The sequence below is a fragment of the Orcinus orca genome, chromosome 8 (assembly GCF_937001465.1).
Source record: "Orcinus orca chromosome 8, mOrcOrc1.1, whole genome shotgun sequence".
Taxonomy (NCBI): Eukaryota; Metazoa; Chordata; class Mammalia; order Artiodactyla; family Delphinidae; genus Orcinus; species Orcinus orca.
The window spans coordinates 84,700,460-84,720,518 of NC_064566.1; the positions used below are offsets into that span (position 1 = coordinate 84,700,460).

At 40.3% G+C, this 20,059-nt stretch overlaps 1 protein-coding gene across 5 annotated transcripts in view; it reads right to left on the reverse strand.

Annotated features, from left to right (window-relative positions):
• Positions 1-213: 213 nt before the first annotated feature.
• The window catches only part of SLC35F2 (solute carrier family 35 member F2), a 50,117-nt gene continuing 30,271 nt past the window's right edge, over positions 214-20,059 (reverse strand). The window contains exons 3-9 of one of the 5 annotated variants that reach the window (XR_007478960.1): positions 17,941-18,068; positions 7,694-7,853; positions 6,673-6,829; positions 6,074-6,126; positions 4,883-5,037; positions 2,266-2,409; positions 1,141-1,260 (exon numbers count right to left, since the gene is read on the reverse strand). Coding sequence is in view for 4 of the 5 variants with exons in the window: in XM_004282274.4 (XP_004282322.2) it covers positions 1,075-1,260; positions 4,883-5,037; positions 6,074-6,126; positions 6,673-6,829; positions 7,694-7,853; positions 17,941-18,068 (839 nt within the window). In the remaining variant the exon portion in view is untranslated. Of the gene's footprint in view, positions 1,261-2,265; positions 3,084-4,882; positions 5,038-6,073; positions 6,127-6,672; positions 6,830-7,693; positions 7,854-17,940; positions 18,069-20,059 lie in introns of those variants that run through there. The other 4 variants (XM_004282274.4, XM_049714108.1, XM_049714109.1 and 1 more) reach the window with 4 other exon arrangements.

A 20,059-nucleotide genomic window follows, 5' to 3' on the forward strand; every position in this document is an offset into this window, starting at 1 on the left:
AACCCATTAAACATTTTTAAATGTTTATTCCAGAAAATGATCTGGGAGCTTACTCTGATTTCCCCTCCATTCTGGCAGAGCCCCAAATAGATAGGTTTGCTTCGCCTTAAGAAGACATGATTCTGAAAAGTTGGATATGAGGAAAGCTTGAATATATTAAGTCATTTAAAATCCACAAGGGGAATTAGGTAATCAAAAAAACCACACAGTAAATATATTTCCATGAAATCAAAATCTTTTAATAATATGAACACTTACCCTCAATTTCTTTATTATATTTTTACCTAAAAAAGTTTACATACAGAGTTTTTGTAAAGTGGCATACTAGTAGTTGATATCATAATGATGCTACATATTAACACTCTGTATTGAAGAAGTATCATAAAAATCTCATGGCACATTATTTGCTAAGAAGTAGCATAATAACAATTGGGAGAAGGTTCCTAGGTTTACTGTACTCTACGGCTTCTATGGTACTCACAGTTGTATCTCAGGATTTCTCAAGTACTGCCCACCCATGTTCCCAACATGTGCAATCAGTCACCAGACCTCATCTAGTGGCCTAAAGGCCACGAGGCTTGTACAAGGACAATAACTGCCTCAGCAGGACAAAACTCAGATGCCTCCAAATGAGGAAACCTACTCCAAAACCAACCTGGGCTGCCCCTCCTCCTGACTACCTAGCCCAGCCTGGACAGCCTGCTTTCAGGCTGTGTCCTGAGGCTGGCTCACACCCAGGTATCTATCCAATCCTGCTTTCCTACTTGTACCTCTAAGACCCCAGTGTGGGTCCCACTCCTTGTCTCCCTGACACTAATAGGTATTGGCCCTCAAACACACAGAAACACAATTCTGGCCTTGGCTTCTGCCCTATTTTGGAATTTCTACTTTTGATACATTATTTTGTATTCCTTTGTAAAATCTAACCACTGGATCCAACCCAACGCTACAGAGTATTCACTCTGAGTCTGATAATTTTCCAAGTATCCCAAGGCAGTAGACTCTGCTTTATCCAGGTGACAGCTTCCAGCTTCCCAGGAAACCCCAGGTGTACGTGTGTGCCTTCTTCTCCAGCTACAAGACTGCAGAGTGGGCCTCCTGGAGGTTCTCCTCAAGCTTCAGTCCCAGGTTGTCGATTCCAATGCTGGTAACTGGTGGCATGCTGCTTTCAAACGGTTCTGCAGTGCGTGTTGGAGTGGAGCAGTACAGAATGAACCCCACCATGATGACGGTGAAAGACAGGATGTAGAGTCCTGAAAACTAGGAGGAAATAATAGGCTATGTGGACAGTGCTCCCTCACATACACATCTTTGCTGCTGCCTTTTGTCAACAGAGCTTTGAGGGTTACCTTCTCATAATTTTTTTTTCTGAAAGTTGCCCAAGGAGATGCTAATGACCAAAACCGTTCTGTGTGTGTGTACTGGTGAATGTGTGAGCTCTGCCCATATCACCCACCACGTCAGCCAACTGGATTCTTGGATCTTTAGGAAATGGACTTTTGCCTTTCTCTGTGATAACCCAGCTGCATCCCACCTCACAACTAGTCCCACTTACTTAGTGGAGAGACTAAAAATTTAGCATGGTACCATGAGAGACCCAGATTCAGACCCTAGGCACAGCTTACAACACTGGTGTGAAACAATAAGAAAACAGAATGGTTTGGAGAAGGAGAAGAGAAAGAAGATGAGAGAGAAGAAAAAGTAAGACACACTCCCAGGCTTCCCTGGTGGTGCAGTGGTTGGGAATCCGCCTGCCAAGGCAGGGGACATGGGTTCGAGCCCTGGTCCAGGAGGATCCCACATGCCACAGAGCAACTACACCCGTGTGCCACAACTACTGAGCCTGCACTGTAGAGCCCGTGAGCCACAACTACTGAGCTCGCATACTACAACTACTGAAGCCCACGCTCCTAGAGCCTGTGCTTCGCAACAAGAGAAGCCACTGCAATGAGAAGCCCACACACCGCAATGAAGAGTAGCCCCCACTGGCCGCAACTAGAGAACAGCCTGCACGCAGCAACGAAGATCCAATGCAGCCAAAAATAAATGAATAAAATAAATTAATTTTTTTAAAAAAAGACATACTCCCAAAGGTAGAAGGAAAAAATGAAATGGGTTTTGAAATGAGTATTAAGTAGATTATAGTCATCTCCAGGTGTGGGCTTCTATGGGTCACCATTGGCTTCAACATGTTAATGTTTCATAGATGCTCAATTAGTTCTTAACCTTAAACCGTTAGAACTTTTTAAGGAATGGAATACCTACAGCCCTCCCCAAAGCTGGAAGGCCTCCACTGGATTCAGTGATGACGCAAAGCCAGTGATAATGTCAACCGGAGCAGCAGCCAAACTAATTTCCTCCACAGGTTTCATTCTTGGATCCAATCTCAGCACAGCACCCAGCACATAGCTGGTATTGAATAAATGTTTTTTTGGGGGAAAAATGATTCAGAAAAGATTAAAGGGAGTTAAAGCTATTTAGAGTACCCTAAACTTTTAAAGTCAGTATCATGAAGGTCAATCATGCTCTCCAACAGAATGTTCACTGTTACCTGTGGGAAAACCTAAGTAACTTATTCAAAACATGTCCTGTTTGGTTTGGTGGTTTTAAATGTTTATAAGAAAAAAGTATCTTGTTCCTCTTAAGAAGGCACATGATTAAATGGAGGCACCTTTATTAGAAGAGAGAGACTCTGAGGGAGTGAGATAATAAGTCTCCTGAATCAGAGGCTGTTTTTAAAATTTTACACTTTGTGTCTGGATCTATACAGGAAATTTCTTGTGGCTAAACTGTTCAGTGAGTATTTACTCAAGATCAATCCAGAGGAGGCAGAGTCTGACACCAATGAATACAGAAATTGTTTAATGTCTTTTTCAACTGTGTTTTAAAATATCAGAGCCGAAGTTATTTTAGATACTATAATTTTTTTTAATTAGTGACATATTGAACTTATGATGCTGTCTTTAAAAATTTCTTCTAAGATCCTAGATATCGTCTTTATGCTCTGAATGATTTCCCACCTCTGTAATTTACTCTGAAGATAACAGCAGACCTCCTCTTTGCTCTACAAGTCTTGAAACAGCCTTTGACCAAAAAGAATAAAATCTGATATGAGTTATGAGTGAGCTGCTAGACATGCAGGGACAAAGAAACATAAAGCAAAAGAACTGCAAGGAACTTATAGTTTGCATGTTCCACTTTTGAGAATAATAGTGTAAGTCATGTGGCCAAAAAAATGACAACACAAGAAGGCTTTTTCTCATTAAAGTTAATACAGTTAAAAAGCAAATATGTACATTAAGGGAGCTTATAATAGGTAGCGACAAGTGTACTTTCACTTTGAAGCTTTTATTTCTTTAACCTTACTTCCTCCTTGGACATCATTTTACTAATGAGGGAAAAGTAAAAGTTAAACTACTAAAGCTACCTCAATATGTTTAGTTAAAAAAAAAAAAAGCACAGGTAAGCGGGGCCACATGTTATACTGCAGAGCTCTCAAGCTTTCTCTGGGTATGGGTAGCCATCAACTGGCCTTGAACTGCAGAATAAAAACACCATGGTCCCCTAGTGGTGGCCATGTGAAATGCAAGAACAGCACCACAGAACAGCTAACTCACTTTTTTTTTTTTAACTCACTTTTAAGGCCCACTTTGTACCCCTTAATGATTGCTATCATAGAAAAAAAAAATCTAGGGCTGTCAGGATCACTTCCCTGATTCACTTTGACATTTGTTACTTTTTAATGATGCCACCAAAAAGCTATAAATACTTCTTCAGTCTTAGTTCAGGAATACCTTAACCAGCAAGTTTGTGAAGATAACAGCTGGTTCCTGTGACATGTAAAAGCAAAAATGGTTTATGCTTCTTAAGCAGAAATTTCTGAGAACACACTGAACTAGGCATTGTGAGTTCCTGGCCAATTCCTGGGAACAGTGTAAATCAGTGCCAAGCAATTTCCACCCAGATACAAAATTTTACACGGATAAAGAAATATAGTCGCTATCCCCAGCTAAAACCAAAATTATCAAGCAACAGCCGACATTCTAACTATTTGTTCAAATGACTGTAATAGCAGCCAAGTCAACAAGCTTTATACTATGGAAAGATGGATTTCTTTCTTTTTTTAAAAAATAAATTTATTGGGCTTCCCTGGTGGCGCAGTGGTTGGGAGTCCGCCTGCCGATGCAGGGGACACGGGTTCGTGCCCCGGTCTGGGAGGATCCTACATGCCGCGGAGCGGCTGGGCCCGTGGGCCATGGCCGCTGGGCCTGCGCGTCCGGAGCCTGTGCTCCGCAGCGGGAGAGGCCACAGCGGTGAGAGGCCCGCGTACGTACCGCAAAAAGAAAAATAAATAAATAAATAAATAAATTTATTTATTTATTTATTTTTGGCTGTTTTGGGTTTTCGTTGCTGCACGCGGGCTTTCTCTAGGTGCAGCAAGCGGGGGTTACTCTTCCTTGTGGCGCGCAGGCTTCTCATTGCAGTGGCTTCTCTTGTTGCGGAGCACGGGCTCTAGGTGCACGGGCTTCAGTAGTTGTGGCTCACGGGCTCAGTAGTTGTGGCACATGGGCTTAGTTGCTCTGCGGCATATGAGATCTTCCTGGACCAGGACTCAAACCCGTGTCCCCCGCATTGGCAGGCGGATTCTTAACCACTGCGCCACCAGGGAAGTCCCGGAAAGATGGATTTCTAAGGCAGTAGTTCTCAAAGCAAGACTCTTATAATAACACTAACATGCTATTTGCCTGGAGTGAGAGTGTCCGAAGAAATTCTTGCCAAGAAGGTGAGAAGGTTTCATTTTGGGATCTAAAATCTTAAAGAAACCCATTACTTCTTTTAAACCAAAAAAGTGTTCTGATTTGAACAAGATCTATTTGCTCACCTTATAGCCAAACAGAAAGAGTCCAAAGAAAAGACTGTAGAGGTCAGCTGTCAGGATGCCCAGGTTGACAGAAGTGGCACTAGTGACTTTAATCACCAGTGGCATGAAGCTGTACAGGCAAAACATACATAGGGCAAATGCTACAAACAGCAGGGCTGTGAAAAAAATGGAATATCTAATGTTATAGGAAGAAACCAAAAGTTAAAGGTGCTGTGCTTTTAAAGCTTGACTGATATATAAAATTCCCTGATCCTTTAACATACTATCCACAAAGCCCCTTGTTAACAGCAAGTATTGCAAATGAGACATACAAAGCTCTCAGAAAAAATAACAACAAGATATGATGAAGAACTTAAAAAATTCAACAGAGTGTTAAATGATCGAGGCCATAGAATCTTGCTTATGGTGTAAGTCAACAGCTCTTATCACCCCATGTTATCCACCTGCCCAGGGCAGAGAGATGCCAATGATAAAAGGCATCATGGTTGGACATGATTTGTGTGGTTGAATCAAAATAAAGTATTTTTTGGGTATCAAAGATAGTCCTTAGGCCCATTATCTTTTGTTCATCTCATAAGAGCTAGTCATGTGGGTCAGCAACTACTTACAGCAGTTATCTCTGCTTCACAACCACTTCTCCAACCTCACTCAACACACACACACACACACAGGCAATCTAAGTTATTTACTTGAATGAAATCATCCAAGCATGGTAAATGAATTTCAATGACACTTCATGTAGTACTTAATTTCTTTCCACGCATCATTAAATAAGGTTCAAATCTTTCCTATCAGATGAGAGTAGCAATGGAACGTGGTGGTGATTACACACCATCAGATTATTCAGGTTAATACTTCACAAATTACATCAAGCAGACAACCTTTACAAGAAGTCTGAGGACTCGAGATACAGATCTAGTTGAAAGTTAGTGTGACCAAAGGTCAGTCTTGTTCAGAATTCCTAGTAAAGAAAGGCTATTCCTGAAGGTAAAGATTAAGGATTAACTTTTATGGGGGGGTTTGTTTACAAGTTCTCAGAGAAAACTCAATGTAAACCACTATAGTTCTCTGTGTACTAAATTACTCTGTGATTTTATATAAAAATGTTTAACAGTATTACTAAAATGAAGTATTTATTTCTTGATGTGTGTCAGGGGAAAGACTAACAAGGATTATTATGTATGTACATACCAATTTTCCAGTCCCAGTGAATGCTGGCAATATCCTTATATTCCACAATCAATCTGTGATTAAAACAAGAGGTCACAGAGAGATCTTTATACTAATTTTTACTATTTTATAAGCAATTAAATTGCTTCAAGCTTTAAGTACTTCACCAAGGTGATTAATTATGTTGACTTTTGAATTTTTCTTAGAGTATAAAAATAACTATCTTTAATTAAAATGACAAAGAATAAAACCCAGAGGAGTCCATAAACACATGTTTGACTCCCTTAGAAGCACTCTACAGTAGTCAACTACAGGAGGAAAACATTACACTATGTGTTCCCTTTGAACAGGAAGTTAATATTTTCTAGGAATAATTGAAAAAGAGTCTTCACTGGTAATATAAAGTCTACCACATTATAAGCAGGAATCAAGCATCACACATGTATAAGAAAATGAGGCATAATTCTTGATGTTTCAAAAATCTTCTAATAGATATTTAGCAAGTTACTGATTTCAAATTTGAATTTGGGCCAAATAAACAATGAATATTAGTAGCTGGAAAGTAATCATCTATGACATATTTGCTTATATTGTTTTTAAGGATAAGTTTAGAATCTTACAGCTGTATGCCACTGATAATTGTTCCAAACAAGCCCACCATTCCTAAAAACTCCTGTCTGCTCAGCTTCTTCACGATGTATTCTTCACACACATTAGAAACAGCATAGAGGGAAGCCCCAAGAAGGACCAAGATGTCACCAATCAGTACATCACTACCTATAAGGAGATAAGCCACAAAAAGGAATACATTTGTCACTAGGGAAAACTCCAGCTTGCTTCCAGGAAATTATCTGGCTCATATTTATTTAAGTAAGATTTTACAGAAGAAGAAACCCTGATTTTTAGAAGTTTAAAGACTCTTGCTCGTCTCACTTTCTGGCACAATTCTGCTTTCATTTTTCTTATTTTGGATCCTCAGGAGACTAACAGATTGGAAGATGGTGGTGTATACCATAATGTAAGGCCTCAGAAAATGATTCTATGACATGAGAAATTAATGGAAATTATTGATGGGAATTCATTGAAAACTATAGGGAAGGAAGCTAGGTAAGCAAGGTAATTTTCTCAATCAAAGGAGACACTGAAGTCACTTGTATATTGAGTGAAATCATAGACCTTATTTAGATTTTACAGTATCAACTATCTGAACCTTGACATAAAGAATATCAAAATGTTCTCATCCACAGAGTAACTGAAAAAAGAGGTCATTCAGTGAACACAAAGTCTCCTTTTTGATGAAAACAAAACCCAAGAATCTACAGTAGGATTTCCAGTAACTAATCCAAATGTATGGGCCAAAAAAAGATTATTGCAAATATATAAAGAAACTTCTCTCTCATGACACAAAACAAACCATTTAGTGTGACAAAACACAGCAAGGGCTCAGGGCAGGTAGAAACATAAAGACTGCTTTGTGGAAATGGTTATAGTACCAGAAGCAAGCAAATCTAAAAGTAAAATTTTAAAGATAGTTAATCAGGACACGTTCTCTGCCTTTTACTTTATCTTTGCACAATAAAAGTGAGGACATAAGCAAAACTTTTTCTGTGACTAAACCAGAAACAAGTAACACAGTCTCACCTGAATTGTCTTCCCTCCCTGCTACTATGTCTGCACCAACCATAGTTCCTACGCCCAACAGACAGACAGCCACAGCGATGAAGTGGATCACTCTGTATCTTGCATAAAGAATAAACCACGAGAGAGCCATCAACACAGGAATCCCAAAGCAATCCAAAAGCTGCATGGAAGGAGAAACAGATGGCTTAAAACATCTCTCATTAGCTACAAGATGATTAAGTAATAACAGGAGTCAGTGTTTATTGAGCATTTATTATTGCCAGCCCTGTACTAAATGCCTTACCTGGATTAACTCATTTAATCCTCACAACAATTCTATGAGATTATAACTGCAATCTCCGTTTTACACAGGAGGAAAACAAAGGCACAGAAAGGTTAAATGAGTTGCCCAAATTCACATAGTTAAAAGTGGTGGAGGACTTTCCTGGTGGCACAGTGGTTAAGAATCCGCCTGCCAATGCAGGGGACACGGGTTTGAGCCCTGGTCCGGGAAGATCCCAATGCCGTGGAGCAACTAAGCCTGTCCACCACAACTACTGAGCCCGCGTGCCTAGAGCCCGTGCTCTGCAACAAGAGAAGCAACCGCAATGAGAAGCACATGCACCGCAACGAAGAGTAGCCCCCACTCACTGCAACTAGAGAAAGCCCGCGTGTAGCAACAAAGAGCCAACACAGCCATAAATAAATAAAAGTGTTGGAGCCAGTTGATGAACCCAGGAATTCTGCCCAACAGCCTATGCAGTTTACCTCTACACTCCCACCTGTGTTTATCTTTAAGTCCAGTAGACATGTGCCCATTCAGTCAGTCAACAAATATTTAAGTATATGATATGTGGGAGACACTGTGAGAGGAGCTGAAATATAGAGGAGAACAAGAGAGACACAAAGAGGAGTATACAGAAGGCTAGACAGACACAGAAGAATCACACAACCAATATATAAATGCAATTGGGCTAAGAGCTACAAAAAGGTACAGGTTATTATGAGAGAGCAAACAGACACCATCTCCTTGACAAAGAGTCCAACCCCACCATATAAGACAGATGCTTGCTCACAGCAAATACTCTTGCTCATCTTCATCATATACTCCTCCATCACCTGTTGGTCCTGCATCCAGAAAATACTTGCTACACCCTTGATATTGCCAGTCTGAAAGGCAGGGGGATTAAGAGTGCCAAAATTATAGTAAATCCAAAATCTTTGTAAGATAAAAGAAAAAGAGATTCCATTCACTGGATTCTTAAAGTCACAAATTTGGTAAAGTGCATTCAAGGATAAAATATATTCCTTTTACTAATAATGTTCCTGATGATGTTTTTTGATTGCTCATCCTGTTCTTTTTTTAAACGTGTCCCTGATTTGCTCTGTATCTGTTTAGTCTTGGAGAAGGCAGTCCCCTAAATCTCCAACAGCCCGTTTGATCCTGTCCACAGTTGTTTACTGATTGCCTTTCACTGCAATGTTAAGTATAGGAATGGGCACCTTGCCTTGTGTTATTTATTCCAGCTGCAGAGCTCCAATCTCTCTCTCTCTCTTTTTTTTTTTTAGAACTCCAATCTCTTAAGTGCTTTATTGAGCCTGCCTGAACAACAAACCATTAAACGATGCAAATGATAATAGCTTGTCCTGGAAGACACCAACAGAATCCAGCCATAATGAAGTAACAAAGTCTAAACTACATTCCTTAAACAAAAAAAGTGGAAAAAGTCACTCTAAAAACTATTACAGGAGACTCCCTATCCTCAAATTGTGTCTTAAAGTCAAACTTAAATCTGCTCTATTTTAAACAATTTTTGGTGGGCAATGAGTAGCCATATAAGGGAGGCACCTACATTTGGTAAGAGCTCCCAAGGCCTCAGGCCCCAGACCTACCATTGACCAGCTGTGTGATCTCTAGCTAGTCACCCTTTGAGTCAAAATCTGAAATCAAGAGGTCAGACTAAATGATCTCACAGGTACCTTCCCACTCTAAAATTCCATGACTTCTAATCTGATATCTATCACATTCAGTCATTTATCTACATTGGATCTTTTCAAAATGTGTTCTTGGTGACAGATGTCTTCTGTTTGATGCTTGTAGCTCTAAGAGCCTCCCTATTTAATTTAATCTTTAAAAATTATTGTACAGTCACAGTAAGCAAGGAACTAAGTAAGAACCTGGAATGAGGAGAAGGCATGGATATAAACATGAATTAGACTTTATTAGAGATACAGTGGAGTATAGAGGAGAAAGTGAAATTGAATTAGGCCTTAGAGAAGGGGCTTTAAAAAGGATTCATTCTAGAAAGAATAGAGCAACATAAGAGAGAGAAGCCGCCTGTGGGTACGGAATGTGTAGATGTGGCAGTGAAGTGAGAAGAGACATGAGTAGAAACCTAGGCCAGCAATGTCAATGGCCACATCAAGAACTACTACATTACTATTTGCAATTACAGAATCTTTGAAGGAATCCTTAAGAAGGAGTTTCAAAGACCATCCAATCTAAACTTCCACCTTTTCAAGGGGAATTCCCTGGTGGTCCAGTTGTTAGGACTCCAAGCTTCCACTGCAGGGGACACAGGTTCGATCCCTGGTCAGGGAACTAAGATCCCACATGTCACGCATGGTGATCAATCAATCAGTAAATAACTTCCACCCTTTCAGATTAACCAGGCCAGAGATTTACTCAAGGAGAGAATCCGCTTGAAGAATTCCAATGAGAGGCACTTTCTACTGCTGCAAGCACCTCTAGTTGTTAGATGTGCTTTTTATAATAGGGCTTGCTAGGACCATAAATGCATAACTTTTGACAACCAAATGCTTAGGTTTTTCTAAGAGGCTAAGACGAAAGAAATTGTTTGAGATTAGTTTAAGGCATGACCTTTAGTCACAATAACCCAGCTGTGTTTTGTTTAGCTGTGTTTAGACCTTGTACCAATTCATAACTTCTAATTGTCATTAGTCAGAGATCAAAGTTTCTGCAAATTGTAATCAAGTAATTAAACGGTGTGTGAGATTATGAGGATAGATGTGACTAGAAAAATGCCATTTTCTATATACTTATACTCATTATTTATTGCTAAAAGTACACTTAATACTATTTGTGATGAACTGCATCTTCTAGGTAACTCCTGGTTTTAATTTTTGTGAAATTCTGGGTTTTTCACGTGCCTCCTATTATGTCTGTCTTAACAAATATTTCCTATCTTGGCTTTTTAACCCATGCCAGTCGAAACCCAAGAGATTTGCTGAGGAAAATGCTTAGCACAATATTAAAAGGCATTCTGGAAATTTGAGAAGATGGCGGAAGAGTAAGACGCAGAGATCACCTTCCTCCCCACAGATATATCAGAAATACATCTACACGTGGAACTGCTCCTATAGCACACTGACTGAAGGCTGGCAGAAGACCTCAGACCTCCCAAAAGGCAAGAAACTCCCCACGTACCTGGGTAGGGCAAAAGAAAAAAGTAAAAACAGAGACAAAAGAATAGGGACGGGACCTGCACCAGAGGGAGGGAGCTGTGATGGAGGAAAGGTTTCCACGCACTAGAAGCCCCTTCGTGGGTGGAGACTGCGGGTGGCGGAGGGGGAAGCTTCAGAGCCACGGAGGAGAGTGCAGCAACAGGGCTGCAGAGGGCAAAGCGCAGAGACTACCGCACAGAGGATCGGTGCCGACCAACACTCACCAGCCCGAGAGGCTTGTCTGCTCACCCACCGGGGCGGGCGGGGGCTGGGAGCTGAGGCTTGGGCTTCGGTTGGATAGCAGGGAGAGGACTGGGGTTGTCGGCGTGAACACAGCCTGAAGGAGACTACTGCGCCACAGCTAGCCAGGAGGGAGTCCGGGAAAAAGTCTGGAGCTGCCGGAGAGGCAAGAGACTTTTTCTTCCCTCTTTGTTTCCTGGTGCGCAAGGAGAGGGGATTAAGAGGGCTGCTTAAAGGAGCTCCAGAGATGGGCGCGAGCCGCGTCTATCAGCGCGGACCCCAGAGTCGGGCATAAGAAGCTAAGGCTGCTGCTGCCGCCACCAAGAAGCCTGTGTGCGAGCACAGGTCACTATCCACACCTCCCTTCCGGGTAGACTGTGTAGCCCGCCACTGCCAGGGTCCCGTGATCCAGGGACAACTTCCCCGGGAGAACACACGGCGCGCCTCAGACTGGTGCAACGTTATGCTGGCCTGTGCTGCCGCAGGCTCGCCCCGCATCTGTACCCCTCCCTCTGCCCGGCCTGAGTGAGCCAGAGCCCCCAAATCAGCGGCTCCTTTAACCCCGTCCTGTCTAAGTGAAAAAACAGATGCCCTGAGGCGACCTACATGCAGAGGAGGGGCCAAATCCAAAGCTGAACCCCGGGAGCTGTGCGAACAAAGAAGAGAAAGGGAAATTTCACCCAGTAGCCTCAGAAGCAGCGGATTAAAGCTCCACAATCAACTTGATGAACCCTGCATCTGTGGAATACCTGAATAGACAACGAATCATCCCAAATTGAGGAGGTGGACTTTGGGAGCAAGAAATATTATTTTTTCCCCTTTTCCTCTTTTGGTGAGTGTGTATGTGTATGCTTCTGTGTGAGATTTTGTCTGTATAGCTTTGCTTTCACCATTTGTCCTAGGGTTCTGTCCGTCCGTTTTTGTTTTTTTTCTTTTCTCTTTTTTTTTTTTACTTAAAATTTTTTTTCTTAATAATTTTTTATTTTAGTAACTTTATTTTATTTTATCTTACTTTCTTTTATCCTCTTTCTTTCTTTCTTTCTATTTTTTCTCCCTTTTATTCTGAGCTGTGTGGAGGACAGGCTCTTGGTGCTCCAGCCAGGCATCAGGGCTGTGCCTCTGAGGTGGGAGAGCCAAGTTCAGGACACTGGTCCACAAGAGATCTCCCAGCTCCACGTAATATCAAACAGCGAAAATCTCCCAGAGATCTCCATCTCAACACCAACACCCAGCTTCACTCAATGACCAGCAAGCTACAGTGCTGGACACCCTATGCCAAACAACTAGCAAGACAGGAACACAGCCCCATCCATTAGCAGAGAGGCTGCCTAAAATCATAATAAGGCCACAGACACCCCAAAATACACCACCAGACGTGGACCTGCCCACCAGAAAGACAAGATCCAACCTCATCCACCAGAACACAGGCACTGGTCCCCTCCACCAGGAAACCTACACAACCCACTGAACCAAACTTAGCCACTGGGGACAGACACCAAAAACAACGGGAACTACGAACCTGCAGCCTGCAAAAAGGAGACCCCAAACACAGTAAGATAAGCAAAATGAAAAGACAGAAAAACACACAGCAGATGAGGGAGCAAGGTAAAAACCCACCAGACCTAACAAATGAAGAGGAAATAGGCAGTCCACCTGAAAAAGAATTCAGAATAATGATAGTAAAGATGATCCTAAAATCTTGGAAATAGACTAGAGAAAATGCAAGAAACATTTAACAAGGGCCTAGAAGAACTAAAGAGGAAACAAGCAATGATGAACAACACAATAAATGAAATTAAAAATACTCTAGAAGGGATCAATAGCAGAATAACTGAGGCAGAACGGATAAGTGAACTGGAAGATAAAATAGTGGAAATAACTACTGCAGAGCAGAATAAAGAAAAAAGAATGAAAAGAACTGCAGACAGTCTCAGAGACCTCTGGGACAACATTAAATGAACCAACATTCGAATTATAGGGGTCCCAGAAGAAGAAGAGTAAAAGAAAGGGTCTGAGAAAATATTTGAAGAGATTATAGTTGAAAATTTCCCTAATATGGGAAAGGAAATAATCAAGTCCAGGAAGCACAGAGAGTCCCATACAGGATAAATCCAAGGAAGAACATGCCAAGACACATATTAATCAAACTATCAAAAATTAAATACAAAGAAAACATATTAAAAGCAGCAAGAGAAAAGCAACAAATAACACACAAGGGAATTCCCATAAGGTTAACAGCTGATATTTCAGCAGAAACTCTGTGAGCCAGAAGGGAGTGGCAGGACATATTTAAAGTGATAAAGGAGAAAAAGCTACAACCAAGATTACTCTACCCAGCAAGGATCTCATTCAGATTTGATGGAGAAATTAAAGCCTTTACAGACAAGCAAAAGCTGAGAGAGTTCAGCACCACCAAACCAGCTTTACAACAACTGCTAAAGGAACTTCTATAGGCAAGAAACACAAGAGAACGAAAAGACCTACAATAATCAACCCAAAAGAATTAAGAAAATGGGAATAGGAACATACATATTGGTAATTACCTTAAATGTAAATGGATTAAATGCTCCCACCAAAAGACACAGACTGGCTGAATGGATACAAAAACAAGACCTGTATATATGCTGTCTACAAGAGACCCACTTCAGACCTAGGGACACATACAGACTGAAAGTGAGGGGATGGAAAAAGATATTCCATGCAAATGGAAACCAAAAGAAAGCTGGAGTAGCGATTCTCATATCAGACAAAATAGACTTTAAAATAGGGACTATTAGAAGAGACAAAGAAGGACACTACATAATGATCAAGGGATTGATCCAAGAAGAAGATATAACAATTGTAAATATTTATGCACCCAATATAGGAGCACCTCAATACATAAGGCAAATACTAGCAGCCATAAAAGGGGAAATCGACAGTAACAGAATCATAGTAGGGGACTTTAACACCCCACTTTCACCAATGGACAGATCATCCAAAATGAAAATAAATACGGAAACACAAGCTATAAATGATACATTAAACAAGATGGACTTAATTAATATTTATAGGACATTCCATCCAAAAACAACAGAATACACCTTTTTCTCAAGTGCTCATGGAACATTCTCCAGGATAGATTATATCTTGGGTCACAAATCTTGCCTTGGTAAATTTAGGAAAATCGAAATCGTATCAAGTATCTTTTCCAACCACAACACTATGAGACTAGATATCAATTACAGGAAAAGATCTGTAAAAAATACAAACACATGGAGGCTAAACAATACACTACTTAATAACGAAGTGATCACTGAAGAAATCAAAGAAGAAATCGAAAAATACCTAGAAACAAATGACAATGAAAACACAATGACCCAAAACCTATGGGATGCAGCAAAAGCAGTTCTAAGAGGGAAGTTTATAGCAATACAATCCTACCTTAAGAAACAGGAAACATCTCAAATAAACAACCTAACCTTGCACCTAAAGGAATTAGAGAAAGAAGAACAAAAAATCCCCAAAGTTAGAAGAAGGAAAGAAATCATAAAGATCAGATCAGAAATAAATGAAAAAGAAATGAAGGAAACAATAGCAAAGATCAATAAAACTAAAAGCTGGTTCTTTGAGAAGTTAAACAAAATTGATAAACCATTAGCCAGACTCATCAAGAAAAAAAGGGAGAAGACTCAAATCAACAGAATTGGAAATGAAAAAGGAGAAGTAACAAATGACACCGCAGAAATACAAAGGATCATGAGAGATTACTACAAGCAACTCTATGCCAATAAAATGGACAACCTGGAAGAAATGGACAAATTCATAGAAATGCACAACCTGCCGAGACTGAACCAGGAAGAAATAGAAAATATGAACAGACCAATCACAAGCACTGAAATTGAAACTGTGATTAAAAATCTTCCAACAAACAAAAGCCCAGGACCAGATGGCTTCACAGGCAAATTCTATCAAACATTTAGAGAAGAGCTAACACCTATCCTTCTCAAACTCTTCCAAAATATAGCAGAGGGAGGAACACTCCCCAACTCATTCTACGAGGCCACCATCACCCTGATACCAAAACCAGACAAAGATGTCACAAAGAAAGAAAACTACAGGCCAATATCACTGATGAACATAGATGCAAAAATCCTCAACAAAATACTAGCAAACAGAATCCAACAGCACACTAAAAGGATCATACACCATGATCAAGTGGGGTTTATTCCAGGAATGCAAGGATTCTTCAATATACGCAAATCAATCAACGTGATACACCATATTAACAAATTGAAGGAGAAAAACTATATCATCTCAATAGATGCAGAGAAAGCTTTCGACAAAACTCAACACCCATTTATGATAAAAACCCTGCAGAAAGTAGGCATAGAGGGAACTTTCCTCAACATAATAAAGGCATTATATGACAAACCCACAGCCAACATCATCCTCAATGGTGAAAAACTGAAAGCATTTCCACTAAGATCAGGAACAAGACAAGGTTGCCCACTCTCACCACTCTTATTCAACATAGTTTTGGAAGTTTTAGCCACAGCAATCAGAGAAGAAAAAGAAATAAAAGGAATCCAAATCGGAAAAGAAGAAGTGAAGCTGTCACTGTTTGCAGACGACAGGATACTATACACAGAGAATCCTAAAGATGCTACCTGAAAACTACTAGAGCTAATCAATGAATTTGGTAAAGTAGCAGGATACAAAATTAATGCATAGGAATCTCTGGCATTCTTATACACTAATGATGAAAAATCTGAAAGTGAAATTAAGAAAACACTCCCATTTACCATTGCAACAAAAAGAATAAAATATCTAGGAATAAACCTACCTAAGGAGACAAAAGAGCTGTATGCAGAAAATTATAAGACACTGATGAAAGAAATTAAAGATGATACAAATAGATGGAGAGATATACCATGTTCTTGGATTGGAAGAATCAACATTGTGAAAATGACTCTACTACCCAAAGCAATCTACAGATTCAATGCAATCCCTATCAAACTACCACTGGCATTTTTCATAGAACTAGAACAAAAAATTTCACAATTTGTATGGAAATACAAAAGACCCGAAATAGCCAAAGCAATCTTGAGAACGAAAAACAGATCTGGAGGAATCAGGCTCCTGGACTTCAGACTATACTACAAAGCTACAGTAATCAAGACAGTATGGTACTGGCACAAAACCAGAAATATAGATCAATAGAACAGGATAGAAAGCCTAGAGATTAACCAACGCACATATGGTCACCTTATCTTTGATAAAGGAGGCAAGAATATACAATGGAGAAAAGACAGCCTCTTCAATAAGTGGTGCTGGGAAAACTGGACAGCTAAATTTTTCCATGTTCCTAATATTTGAAGATAAGACCATATCTGTTTTATATAAAAAAGTGATGCATCAGGAATTCCTTGGTAGTCCAGTGGTTAAGACTCCGTGCTTACACTGCTGAGGGTGCAGGTTCAATCTCTCCCTGGTCGGGGAACTAAGGTACCGCAAGTCATGCTGTGCAGCCAAAACAAAAAAAAAGTGATGCATCAAAAGTCTTAAATTCAGGAGTTTCCCTGGTGGCACAGTGGTGGAGAGTTCGCCTGCCGATGCAGGGGACATGGGTTCGTGCCCCGGTCCAGGAGGATCCCACATGCCGCAGAGCGGCTGGACCCGTGAGCCATGGCCGCTGAGCCTGCATGTCCGGAGCCTGTGCTCCGCAGGGGGAGAGGCCACAGCAATGAGAGGCCCGCGTACCGCAAAAACCTGGTATTGGAATCTATCTTACTTTCATCTCCATTTATAAGATATTTTGTTGTTAGCAATGGGGAGTCAGTGTTATGATACATCACACAGTTTGCCAACATTAAGACAACTCTTTTCTTTTTTTTTGGCTGCATGACACGGCTTGTGGGATCTCAGTTCCTCAACCAGGGATGGAACCAGGCTACAGCAGCGAAAGCCCATAATCCTAACCACTAGGCCACCAGTAAACTCCCTAACATTAAGACAACTTAAACAATCTTCCTCAGCTCCACCAGGTTGAAAAGTACTGCTATGTAGAAACATTTTTCTTTCAATCCAGTGAGAATAAACCTAGAAAAGGAATAGAGATATAAGTTTTACTTTTGGCTACCATCTCTAACCAAGATGTCTAATAGGTTCCTTCTAATTGTTCCTTTGTCTTGAATATCCACTTTACTTGCAAACCTCCAACTTTTCTGTAGCACAATGGTAATATCCACTTTATATGCCATGTTTAAGCAACACATAAAACAGAACTCTTGCCAACATCACAGCATCCATTGCCAACTAAATATTTATGTTTATTTTCATAGCAACTGTTCTATTCTGCTGTAGCATTAGCAGTTTGGGAACTGATTAACTTGTACACATTTTCAGTAATTCCAGGAAGCCTTACTCATTAGCATATATGCTCCACTGGAAAACAGATAGCATCCACCTGTGTTTAGGTTTTCTTCAAATGAACAGGTTCTTAATAAAATTAGGTGAGCACATATGAGCTCAGATTCTTCTCTTAAAGCTATAAAACCCAAACTGGTAAGAGGACTCCTTACCTGGACACTGGTTAGAGTTGTGTACTGGTATGCTCTGACAATCAGGTAATTAGCTTCTACATCTGCTAGTCCAAGCAGGATGTACTTCCACCATTTCTTTTTCAAGATGTTTAAAAGGTTATCACTACCTGGTTGAAAGAAATCTAGATTAGTACATGTACTTAAAATGATTCCTTGCATGTTAATTTAGAGATAAAGAGTCAAAGCAAGGGTTTACTATGTATTTTGAATGTGGACCCTCCTAATTTCCATTACTCATAACCCAAACTCCTGCAACAGCTCAGCAGTCAGATTTTTTTCTAGTATGAGGCCCAAGCTAAGGTGTCATCATAGACCAAGTGTTCAATGAAAACACCAAAGAGAAAGGAAATAAGAAAAAAGTGGTTAAATTCCCTTTCCTACTGCAACAGAAATATAACATCCAGATCCCTAGGAAATGAAATGTTTGCTTATGAGTTCATTGGTTATTTAACCTCTGTTCATGAGCTTCTTCAAAGAAAACTCTGCATGTGGTCATTCTTTTGGAAAAGATGTGCTTTCAAGAGAAAATTAAGCCAGTGGTAAGTATGGAAAAAAGATTTAGTGGCCCCACTGAAGAAACACCTTTTATCCCCTAAATTCTATTTATTCAAGTTAACTGTGATTCATTTCTTTGTAGAATCTAGCATCACAAGGAGATATAGAGTTGGCACATATACAAGAAGGCTTTATGGGTAAGATAACCTGCAAGGAAATAAAGGTAGTGAGACTCGTAGCCAAATAATTATCATGAAATCCCAATCAGCAGGAACATCCTGAAAACACAGTTTGTCTTCCCCAAGATAAGATGGCATGGAACGCACCTAATAACCATCCCTTAGAAGGACTACACTGATATACTTATGAATCACACTGACTTCCTAAAGGCCAATGCTTACATAGAGGAGAAAAGTCTGGGGCTATTAACCATGTACCAGTTCTATTTCCAACTCCTAAAGTTCTTGCCAAATTTGAAGATTTCCCCTTAAGATATCTCTTTACCCCTTCCCACAGCTGGTTTCCATTTTCTTTCAAAATAAGTTATTTATCCTGACACATAGAAATACCATTATGTATTAAGGTTCATATTAAAAGACGATTAGCAAATAGCACACTGGTGATTTTATTATTTGCCTTAAATGTGATGAAAATGGGAGTATTGCACCCTACCTATCAGTCTGGGTTACCCATTGTCTTTACACTCTTGAATTCAATCTTATTTAATTTATTTTATAGTACCATGTTCTTCTTTTGTGGGAAGGATGGCTCTTATCATGACAAGAAGCCCCTAATACAGCATGGTGGTGAGTGCATGGGCTCTGGGGCAGGCTGCCTAGGTTGAAATCTGCCTCCACCTGCATGATTTACAGCAAGTTATCTAAGTACTACATGCCTCAGATTACTCATCTATAAAGTGGAGATAATAATAATACTCACTTGATTTGTTAGGAGGCTTCAATGAGTTAAGCAATTAAAATGATACCTGGCGCAATAATGTTAGCCTAGTTTTTCCCATTTATAAATAGTTAGCTAGAAATGATAATTCTACAATGATTCTAAAACAACTTAACCAGCCAGTGATAAGATGTTAATTCCTTGCCAATTCCTTGTTTTGTTTCTCTTACAACATAGACTTGATCTATCAATACATGCAATTGGTGGTCCAGTTAGCATTCTCCACTTAGCTGGAAATACATATTTTGGACAGTGAGGTTCTTGACTTTTTAAGTGTTTCTAATACTGTCTTTTAAATTTATCAACCATGGGGGGAAAAATAGAAGACCTAATTTGTAATGGCATTTACACTTTTTTTTTTTTTTTTTTTTTTTTTGCGGTACGCAGACCTCTCACTGTTGTGGCCTCTCCCGTTGCGGAGCACAGGCTCCGGACGCGCAGGCTCAGCGGCCATGGCTCACGGGCCCAGCCGCTCCGCGTTATGTGGGATTTTCCCGGACCGGGGCACGAACCCGTGTCCCCTGCATCGGCAGGCGGACTCTCAACCACTGCGCCACCAGGGAAGCCCTACACTTTTTTTTTTAGACAACTCCTACGTTACAGTTTGGTGCTACTTATTTTAATCAACAATTTCAGAGAATTATAC